The 9,797-nt window shown below is 55.0% G+C and overlaps 3 protein-coding genes across 6 annotated transcripts in view; 2 read left to right on the top strand and 1 right to left on the bottom strand.

Annotated features, from left to right (window-relative positions):
- The first annotated feature begins 790 nt into the window (after window positions 1-790).
- On the top strand, window positions 791-3,928 carry CD68 (CD68 molecule). Its single transcript, XM_006151789.3, has 6 exons — window positions 791-934; window positions 1,018-1,529; window positions 1,685-1,804; window positions 1,936-2,008; window positions 2,121-2,291; window positions 3,559-3,928. Exons 1-6 carry the CDS (start codon window positions 886-888, stop codon window positions 3,690-3,692), a joined length of 1,059 nt encoding a protein of 352 aa, XP_006151851.1. The 5' UTR covers window positions 791-885; the 3' UTR covers window positions 3,693-3,928.
- A 1,449-nt stretch (window positions 3,929-5,377) lies between these two features.
- MPDU1 (mannose-P-dolichol utilization defect 1) lies at window positions 5,378-8,672 on the top strand. 4 transcript variants are annotated; one of them, XM_006151788.3, is made up of 7 exons: window positions 5,385-5,637; window positions 6,727-6,792; window positions 6,940-7,072; window positions 7,329-7,414; window positions 7,542-7,660; window positions 7,785-7,895; window positions 8,047-8,672. In XM_006151788.3, the coding sequence occupies exons 1-7, from the start codon at window positions 5,490-5,492 to the stop codon at window positions 8,170-8,172; spliced, it is 789 nt and encodes a 262-aa protein (XP_006151850.1). In that variant the 5' UTR covers window positions 5,385-5,489; the 3' UTR covers window positions 8,173-8,672. The 4 variants fall into 4 exon arrangements, with proteins under 4 accessions (XP_027628949.1, XP_006151850.1, XP_014444549.1 ...); XM_014589063.2 differs by having other exon boundaries at window positions 5,386-5,637; window positions 6,898-7,072; XM_027773148.1 differs by lacking the exon at window positions 7,542-7,660 and having other exon boundaries at window positions 5,378-5,637.
- An 88-nt stretch (window positions 8,673-8,760) lies between these two features.
- Window positions 8,761-9,797, bottom strand: part of SOX15 (SRY-box transcription factor 15) — a 3,031-nt gene continuing 1,994 nt past the window's right edge. The window contains exons 2-3 of the mRNA XM_027773150.1: window positions 9,654-9,758; window positions 8,761-9,033 (exon numbers count right to left, since the gene is read on the bottom strand). Coding sequence (XP_027628951.1) covers window positions 8,865-9,033; window positions 9,654-9,758 — 274 coding nt within the window. The 3' untranslated portion in view covers window positions 8,761-8,864. The remainder of the gene's footprint in view (window positions 9,034-9,653; window positions 9,759-9,797) is intronic.

Here is a 9,797-nt window from a genome sequence, read left to right as displayed (position 1 = left end):
AAACACTAATCCATTTCCCTAACCTAGTCACTTCCAAAACTAGAGGCTCCCCAACCCCAGCTGAACTCCTTTGAAGATTATTATTCCAGGAGCTATAACATGCCACTCGGCCTCATTTGCTGGACCAAATCTGGAGGGAGAACCCAAGTGAGGTTCTCCCCAGGTGGGGGGAGCAGGGGAGAAAAAATGGTAGCCATTTTTACATTGTTTTGTATAGTATTTATTGATTCAGGAAACAAACACAAAATTCTGAATAAAATGACTTGGAAACTGCCTGCTTGGGCTTCTCATTTCTTGCCTCCCCTTCCCGCTCCCACCTGCCACTGGGTACAGCCCAGCTATGTTTATCAGCTAGTATTTGACCTTCTGGCTGTTTCACACCTGTGCATGATGCTAGGTCATTTCCTCTTACTTGGTGTGACCCTCTAGAGAGTTGGGCATACCCAGAGCATGAGTGCCTCACTTGCCTGGCTAAGAGGAAGTTCACAGGTGGGAGGGTAGTGGGGAGGGGAATGTGAACATGCTGGTTCTAATTGACTGCTATTGGAAAGATTTCTGGGAAGACCACAGAGAAGGGCCTGTTCTTAAATGGTCCAGTCACGTGCCACAATTGCTGACCTAGGCAGATGGGTCTCCAAGGGACAATTCCAGAAATCCCCATCATATTGTACCCACGTGATGCTCTTGACTAACTCCCACGAAATTATGAAAACTAATGACTAAGAGGTTGTTCACTGGAGCTGAGGTGGCTGAGTCAGGGGTGGGATTATCAGATACAGGAAGTAAAAACTTTCATTTCCTCCTTTTTCCAAGAGAAGGCAGAGTAGGGTTGAGCAGCTGTTAACTGATAAAACCTAGCTGGGCTTTCAGTAAGACGGTTCTGCCATGAGACTGGCTCTGCCTTTCCTGGGGGTCCTCCTGGGACTGATAGCAGGTAAGGAGATGGGAGAGACCAAAGGCAGGAGCCTCTGGGGAGGAGCTAGTTCTGGGTTGCTAACAGTCTCTCTCTGCTGAAAGCCCAGGCGACGGAGGATGATTGTCCTCATAAAAAATCGGCCACTCTGCTGCCATCTTTTACGGTGACACCTACAGCCAGCCACAGGACTACAAAGAGCCACAAAACCACCACTCACCGAACCACTAAAGGCACCACCAGCCATGTGCCCACAACTGTCACTCGCCATCCTGCCACCACCACCAGCAGCCATGGAAATGCCACAGTTCATCCAACGGGCACTAGCACCACTACCAGCCACATGTCCTCAGCTTCCACTCACCATCCTGCCACCACCAGCAGCAGCCACGGAAATGCCACGGTTCACCCCACAACCAGCAATGGCACTACTACCAGCCCTGGATTCTCCACCAGTTCCCCACCGCCTGGACCACCTCCCCCCTCACCAAGTCCTACTCCAGGCTCCAAGAACGCTATTGGGGACTACGTGTGGACTAACGGCTCCCAGCCCTGCGTCCATCTCCAAGCCCAGATTCAGATTCGAGTCCTGTACCCAACCCAAGGTGGAGGCAAGGTAAAGCTGGAACTGGAAGGGCATAGGTCAGGAACGAGGCGAGTCCTGCTGAGGCTCAGGGGAGAAGGAAGAATAGATCCAGGGCAGATGGAGGAACTGGGAACTCAGGTGGCATGGCCACACAGTCGCGTGACTCTGATCTTTAACTTCCGCAGGCCTGGGGCACCTCTGTACTGAATCCCAACCAAACCAAGGTGCAGGGGGGCTGTGAGGGTGCCCAACCCCATCTGCTGCTCTCCTTCCCCTCCGGACATCTCCACTTTGGATTCCAGCAGGTACAGCTCAAAGCCTTCACCCTCATTCCTCTCATCCCCCTGCACCCCATCCCTACCAATCCCCACTGCATTCTCCTCTGTGGACGCGGGTGCCCCTCTGGCTGTGCCTGAGACTTCCTGTGACCTCCCAGGAGGCGCAGCAGAGCACTATCTTCCTGAGCTACATGGCTGTGGAGTACAACGTGTCCTTTCCCCACGCCGCACGTGAGTAACCACCTCCCCGTCCCCTTGGGCTAGCACAGGTGTCTGGACTCCCAAAGAGACTAAGCTGAGGCTGGGGAGGAGGCCTGGATCTGACCCTTCCTCACTCCCTCAGAATGGACGTTCTCAGCTCAGAATTCATCCCTTCGAGATCTCCAAGCACCCCTGGACCGGAGCTTCAGCTGCAGAAACGCAAGCATCACCCTTTCACCAGCACTCCACCTTGACCTGCTCTTCCTGAGGCTTCAGGCTGCGCAGCTGCCCCACACAGGGGCCTTCGGGCCAAGTAAGACCTACCTACTCCTTTCCCGCTAGAATTCTCCCACTGTGCAAAAGTCCTTCCTGAAATTCCATAAGACAGTTGTCTCTTTTGTGTGTGTGTAATTACCAGAGTGCATACCAGAGGGAAGGGAGGACAGGGAGAAAGTACCCCAATAGGCATGGTCCTGCCACAGTCAGTTCTGCCATTTCTCCACCGTTGGGACTTTGGGCATACATGCATACGTGCTTGGCACTTTTTTTCTCTCTTTTTTTTTTTTTAAAGCTTTTGTAATAGGGTGCATGCACTTGCCAAGAGAAAGAGAGAGAGGGAAAGTGAGAAATCATCCCCTGGATGGCCACGCTGCAGTCCCTTTTTCATCTCTCCTCTTAGGATTTTGGGCACGCACACACATGCATAGTGTATTTTACAAGCTGTCAGGCCCAGGAGTCAAGCCACATTGTTGGCCATGTGGGATCCAGCTGCCTTAACCACTACACCACCAGTTTCCCTCAGTACTTTTTTAATTTAGTTTTTGCTATGAGGTAAATGCACTTGTGGAGAGTGAGATAGTGAGAGAAAGAGAAAAATCAGCGCCCACTAGGATGGCCATGCCACATCCCCTCCTCCATTCTCCTCTTGCACTTTGGGCATGTATACACATGTGCCTGGTGTGACTTTTAAGCTGCCAGTTCCAGGACTCCAACCATGGTTGGCCATGTGAGAATTGAGCACCTTAACCACCATGCTGTCTGCTGGCCCCCCAGAATATTGTCTTAAAGTTGACAGGATGAGATTCAGAACCATGGTTGACCATGTGAGATTCAGGCCCCGCCTGTTTTTTAAAAGTCTTTTTTTTTCCTTGGAGAGACTCTCCCCTTTCCCCCAAACACACACACACAGGATGTTGCAACACCAAAATCACTCCTACCCCATCCTCTGGCCAGCTTGGGTGTGCCTAGTATGTTCAGTATAATCTGAGAACCGAACACAGAGCCTTCCCATTTGGCTCCAGCACTGCACATCAGTGCACTGCTACTTACACTGCCTTGGCTAGACCCATGTCCCTTCCTATGAGCTAATTTTCTCCCTCGCCCAGGCTTATCCTGGTCACAGGGGAACAGTCCTCCTGCCTCTACCGGACTCTGCCGTTTCCCCCTTTGACTTACTGCTCTGAGTCACTGCAGAGCTCCTCCTTGGCCTCCTACCTCCCAGCACAGCCTCGTTCCCTTCCCCCCACCACCTCTACCCAGCCTCCACTATTGCATGCCCATGTGCCCTGTCTCCCTGCCAGGCTTCTCTTGCCCCAGCGACCAGTCCATCTTGCTGCCGCTGATCATCGGCCTAATCCTCCTCGGCCTCCTCGCCCTCGTGCTTATCATCTTCTGCACCCTCCGGAGACGCCCAGCCTCTTACCAGCCCCTCTGAACATTTGCCCCAACCCTGGAGACACCAGGGCTAGCCTTATTTCCTCACCATACAACTGACTCAGAGACAAATGTTTTTCCCTTTCTTTGAAAAACAGAAACGGAGATAATGCAATTGGGAGGGAGGGGAAGAATTCTTATTAAATGGGACCAATGTCCCACCTGAAGAGAGTAATAAAACCTACTCAAATCTTTGTCCTGTTTCCCTTGTGCCAGGATTAAAAGCCATCGATCTCTTGTCAGTGTCTTTCTGTGCCTTCCGTGGCTGTCTCAGGGACTGAGAAACAGCTGGTGAGGAAATGTCACTATGTCACAAGCCTGGCACAGCTGGCACTGAATGTGCCATGCCTGCCTTCCTTCCTCTTCTGGGGCCACTGATGGCTTCACTTCCCCACTACCACCACCACCAGTCCAGGGTGCCATCTTGGCAGCCTTTCCTGGCCCCTGTACAGTTACAGCTGCTCACACAGGTGGGGCAAGGAGTGGGTGGCTCCCCCGAGGTCATTTCAGAAGGAAGCCCATTGGCTCCCAGGCTGTGCAAATGGCCTGCTGGGCTAAAGAGCTAAACCCCCTCAGCGCCTGGGAAGCTCCTGGCCCACCAGAAAAGGGCTGCAAACACAGGAGCTGGGAGTACTCTGGTCTCCATGCACAATTACCCTCTGCTCCGGGGCACTGCATGCCCCCAGCCTGCTTCCCCTTCCCCAACCCTGATGCCCCCGGTACTTAGGCAGATGGCAGGCAGTGTCACTCCAGAGCAGCCTATGTCCGTATTCTAGAAGGGGCCTCACAGACCGACAGCCGGCACTGACACTGCGCACCAGTCCTACCCTTTATAGCAGTTGCTGGGGGGCAGAAGGAGCGCTTGCTCCTCCAGCTAGAGGAGCCTCAGTGAAGCTAAAGAAAAGCAGCCTCCGAGGCCTGGAGACACATGCCACTTAGGGCAGCCACCACTGCCTGCAGACATCCCTTATGCACTTGCAGACTGCGGAGCCAGTGGGAGAAACCAGTGTTTCTCCACGGTGTGATGGCCAAGCGCAGCTCCACTGGGATGGCGCACCGGGGGCTGGTGTCCTGATTCTGGGTGGTGGAGCACAGCGCGCCTGCAGGGCAACCCAAGGAGCTCACTGGGCCTTGCTGAACTTCTGGCTCAGTTCGTGGTGCCCTTGGGTCAGCAGGATGGGAGAGAACCCAGGGGCAACCATGCCAAGCCTCCGCTGGAGGTCCCTGCCTGGGCACTGCGGATGATGACTCAGGAGCTGCCCTTCCACGAGCTCCACCACCCACCCTCTCTTCTGCCTCAATGTCCAGGCCTAACAGTTGCTTCAAGGCCAGGACGAACCATAGGAGGGCCACGAGGCTCCGTACTCAGCCCGGTGACTAAGGAGGGCTGCCCGATGGACTGTCTGGTCCCGGGGGCGCCGGTACACTGAAGATGCCTAGAGCTTCAGCGTCCCCGCCCATGCCATTCGAGCGCTCCTTCCTTCTCAACCTCGAACAATGTCAAGTAGGCTAGGAAAAGACAAGATGGCGCCCAGTAGGAGGCGCCAAAAGAGGCAGAGGGATAAATCTTGCCTCCAATTTGGAAGCATAAACAAAGGCGCGGAACATCTAAGTGCGCAGGCGTACAGCTCTGGCATGCTTTCAAATTGGAACGGCGGGGCGCGTCCGAAACGTGAGCACGTCGGGAGCGTTAGCTAGCTTGGGCTCACAAGGCCGGCGTGGCGGAAGACACAGCGAGAGACAGGGTGCGGTGCCGCGAGAAAAGAACAAGAGGCGGAGCGTCCGGCGCGCACGCGCAATGTCAAGGCGGAGAGGCGAGACTGGCGGAAGCGAGCTTTGCAATATGGCGGCCGAGGCAGACGGACCGCTCAAACGGGTGCTGGTACCGATTCTTTTACCTGAGAAATGCTACGACCAACTTTTCGTCCAGTGGGACCTACTTCACGGTGAGTGCCACCCAAAGTCGTACTCGAGTGACCTTGGGCCATAAGTGGAGTGTCACGGGCGACATACCCACGCCAGGCTGGGCGGAAGTCACTTCTGAGAGGGGCGGAAGTGTCTGGAGATCCACAGAAGGAGCGTGCCATATTCGGGAAGGGGGGGAGAGTTGCCGGGTGTAGGTGAAGTTTGTGTTTCAGCGACCGTGAAAGACGAAAAGACTCACACTTCACAAAAGTCAGCGCAGACCGTTCCACCTAGAGGAGCTAAACTTAACTCCGAGCCCCTGATGAATCAGGCTTTCATCAGCACCCCTACTGCCACCCCGCTCTCCTTCCACCTTCACATTTGCTCATGGTCTAATTTTGGGATAATTTATCTTCCTATTTGCACGACAGCTAGACATCAGACCCTTTGGTCTGCTCCTGTTAGTTCCTGGCACCTGCGTACGTGACAGTTTTAGCCACATTTTCTACCTGTGATGGACTTGACTCCCACTGGGCCAAGCACCCTGGGCTAAGGTTTCAAGGCTAGAGAGTTGTGGGTGGCCAGAGCGTGAGCCTGGAAAGTGGAGTCAAGGCTAGGGAGTTGTGGAGAGCCAGAGCATGAAAACAAGCCCTGGGAGGATAGGACTAAGTCCCAGAGGGGAGAGTAGGGGCAATCATAGGGTTCAGGAACAAGTGATAAGGAAACATGGCCTTGGAGAGAGAAGACATGAAATGGGTCACACACTTCTTCGGGGAATGGAAACAAAATACCAGGGAAGTGGAGCACTGCTCAGCTTCATACAGGAAAGCAGTGGAGAACCTCGGAAGGCAGGCCACGGAGTTTGTGAGGAATGGAAGGCTGGAGCGGGTGTGGCAGGGTTGGGAGGCCTTATGGTGAAAGCTGTTTTGGAGTGTCACCTAGTCAATGTGAGATGGTCTGGAGCAAGGACCAGGCCTTTCCTTTGTCTTCAGACAACACAAGACCTTCCTTATGTGGATATGTCAAGGTTGTGTGTGTGTGTGTGGGGGGGCAGGAGCAGCTCACAGGAGCCTTCAAGCTTTGGCCTGGACTCCAAAGGCTTCCTCTCTTACCCATTTTTCTCTTTTCAGTCCCCTGCCTCAAGATTCTCCTCAGCAAAGGCCTGGGGCTGGGGATTGTGGCTGGGTCCCTTCTGGGTACGTACCTTATATTTCTTTCCTGCTGTTGAGAACAGGGTGGAGGAGCTGAGAGGCCATAAACCTAATGGGTCCCTTCAGTAACTGTTATGTTGTGCTCCTAAGAATAGAGACTCCTCAGCTCTGCCCTTCTCATCCTCTCCCCAGTAAAGCTGCCCCAAGTGTTTAAAATCCTGGGAGCCAAGAGTGCTGAAGGTCTGAGCCTCCAGTCGGTAATGCTGGAGCTGGTGGCATTGACTGGGACCATGATCTACAGCATCACCAACAACTTCCCTTTCAGGTGAGGGGCCCACCCTTCATTCCCAAAGCTTAATGCCCACAGCTCTAATGGGGGCCAAGGTAGGGGAGGCGAGAAAAGGGCAGGAAACCTTGAGCATTTTTCAGAAATTATATCACCAGTAGACGTGATGATGAGAGGAGAGTACATCTCAAGATTGCCCAGGATTCTAAATGAGTCAGTCATGCAGAGACGCTGTAGAGGCTTTTTCTGCCTCTTTCCAGGCCCACTTTATTCCTCCCAACTCTTGACTCTACAGCTCTTGGGGTGAAGCTCTGTTCCTGATGCTCCAGACAGTCACCATCTGCTTCCTGGTCATGCACTACAGAGGACAGACTGTGAAAGGTGCTGGGGATTTACCCAAGAGCACGCTGGGGTTCTTGGGAACCCTGCTGGGAACTCAGACCTGGGGAAGCTGCAGGAAGATGAGAGGCTGATGAGGACTCCTTGTCTCCCCGACCTCCCCCTCCAGGTGTCGCTTTCCTAGCCTGCTACGCCCTGGTCCTGCTGGTGCTGCTTTCACCGCTGACACCCTTGGCTGTAGTCACCCTGCTCCAGGCCACCAACGTGCCTGCTGTAGTGGTGGGGAGGGTGGGTACTAGGGTAAAGGGGAGGGAGGGCTGGGAGGCGGGCACAGTACAGGGTGTTTGGTGAAAGCATGGGAACATGGGAAGAGTTGAGATCATAGAACCAAAGGTCTCAACTCCTCCTGCAGCTACTCCAGGCAGCCACCAACTACCGCAATGGGCACACGGGCCAGCTCTCGGCCATCACAGTCTTTCTGCTGTTTGGGGGCTCCCTGGCACGAATCTTCACTTCTATTCAGGTGAGTGGACCTTCTTCCCTCTAGGGCAGTAAAATCTCGCCTTACCTCTTCCAGCTAAGGGCTAAAGCTGCCCTCTCTGGAACCTTTGTCCTTAAGGGGACCTCTCATTGGCTGTATTTAAGGGTGACCATATTTTGTCTCTTAAAACCAGGAAACTGGAGACCCACTCCTGGCTGGAACCTTTGTGGTCTCCTCCCTCTGCAATGGTCTCATCGCTGCCCAGCTTCTCTTCTATTGGAATGCAGAGGCTCCTCACAAGCAGAAAAAGCAGCAGTAGGGCTGAGCCAGCTACTGGAGTCATTCCGTGTTTCCATTCACCCATAGGGCCCAGGCGCCCGCCCCTCTGAGCCAATCTGCCAGTGTGACTTGGAATCATTCTCCATTCTGCAGTTGCACCGGTTCTGAGCCAGGGTTTCTAGTGGAAATGGACCTTGGGTGGTTCCAGATCCAGAGTCTTTTAAGCGGACAGCCAACCTGTGATAGATGCCTCACCCTGTCCTCTCACTTTTCTTCTGGCCTTAGAAGATGAGTGTGGGCAGTGAAATGGAGGGGACTGGAGGCTCGTGCTGCCTCCCTTCCCCCGCCAGGCTGGGACTCTCCTGGACCCCAGTGCTGGGAGTGGGGGAAAGGGGACTGAGAATGACTCAGGCAGTGCCCCAGGGTGGGGTGAGGAGGTTCATGCTCTGGCAGGTCCAGGCGGAAGGGAGTGGAGCCAGTGCTGGTTCCTGCTGCAGTGTGTGGAACAGATGTAACAATAAAGACTCAGAGACACTTTAACCGTACAAAACTTGCTTCATCCTACAAAAAACAGCGTTGTGTTGCACTCCCAGGCTTTACTGGGAGGACTGCAGGTCTCCTCTGAACTGTGGCCCAACACAGGACAGGGTTTACAGCCAGGGGTGGGGCTAGGGGCTGGTACTGGGTAAAAGGAGAATGAGGCCTTTACTGGGAGTTCCATGTCCATGAAGGTTAGAGGTGGGCTAGAGGCATGGGGGTGCCAGAGAGGGGAGAGCTGTATGGAGTGGGGGAAGCTAGGGGTAGGTAGGGGCTGTATGGGGGAAGCAGCTCCCCCTGGAGCCTAGGGTCACTGTGAGGGAGGGGACACAGCGAGGGGGCGTCCGGTTTACAGTGGGAAGAGCTGCAAAGAGAAAGACAGGGTTAGCAGGAGCTTCCCTGGATTGGAGGTGCTGGGCAGAGCCCCCAGTGTGCGTCGGGGACATGGGTCTGACTAGTTCTGGGTCGCGGGCTAAAACTTGCCACCTGCCCACCCACCCTGCACTGGCTCTGTGAGCCGCTGCCCCTGGAGAGCTGTGCAGGGAAACCCTGTCAGGGCACGCTCCAGAGCAAGCCCAGCTTGCGTGCTACGACTGTTTTCCTCTTGGGGCTCAGGCAGGAAGGGGCCAGTGGGTTGGCCTCTCCTTGCCCCCGGGGCTGGGAGAGGGAGCCAGGTCACACATGGGCCAGCGGCAGGGGGAAATGGGGCATCCAGATAACTAGGCTGAGATCACATCCAGGGCTTGTCAATCTGTTTCTGCAAGGACTGCCCCCTCCAGGTTGAGAGAGAAACATCCTCTGGGAAAACCTGACCCAAACGGTAGACCCTCCCAGCCCTGTTCAGGTGCCTGGGATAACAGGGTGTTCCTAACAGCAGGCCGCAGCGTCCTCCAGTCTCCCTTCAGCCAGGCCCTTGGTGCCCACCCCAACCCCGAGGAAAGAGCACAACGCCTGCGCACTCAACCCCGCTTCGCGTGCACTCACCTGTAGCTGCTGGGCAGATAGGCTCTTGAGTAGTTGGGGGGCTGGTACCCAAAGCCTCTACTCCCCTGGGTGGTCGCGTACCCTGGCCCCCAGAGCGGGCCGCCGACCAGGCTGCCGTTTCCCTGGCTGCCGGGGGGGGGGCCC

This window comes from Tupaia chinensis, unplaced genomic scaffold (assembly GCF_000334495.1).
Source record: "Tupaia chinensis unplaced genomic scaffold, TupChi_1.0 Scaffold000330_1, whole genome shotgun sequence".
NCBI classification, from domain to species: domain Eukaryota; kingdom Metazoa; phylum Chordata; class Mammalia; order Scandentia; family Tupaiidae; genus Tupaia; species Tupaia belangeri.
This window is presented reverse-complemented; position numbering and strand designations above follow the sequence as displayed.

What these genes read in the sequence shown, in the direction of transcription:
- CD68 (XM_006151789.3), top strand. Translation starts at nt 886, where the DNA reads ATGAGACTGGCTCTGCCTTTCCTGGGGGTCCTCCTGGGACTGATAGCA. An exon ending in TCCACTTTGGATTCCAGCAG is followed by an intron (nt 1,805 to 1,935) that starts GTACAGCTCAAA and finishes GTGACCTCCCAG; the next exon opens with GAGGCGCAGCAGAGCACTAT. An exon ending in CACAGGGGCCTTCGGGCCAA is followed by an intron (nt 2,292 to 3,558) that starts GTAAGACCTACC and finishes TCTCCCTGCCAG; the next exon opens with GCTTCTCTTGCCCCAGCGAC.
- MPDU1 (XM_006151788.3), top strand. Translation starts at nt 5,490, where the DNA reads ATGTCAAGGCGGAGAGGCGAGACTGGCGGAAGCGAGCTTTGCAATATG. An exon ending in CCAGTGGGACCTACTTCACG is followed by an intron (nt 5,638 to 6,726) that starts GTGAGTGCCACC and finishes TTCTCTTTTCAG; the next exon opens with TCCCCTGCCTCAAGATTCTC. An exon ending in CAGAGGACAGACTGTGAAAG is followed by an intron (nt 7,415 to 7,541) that starts GTGCTGGGGATT and finishes CTCCCCCTCCAG; the next exon opens with GTGTCGCTTTCCTAGCCTGC.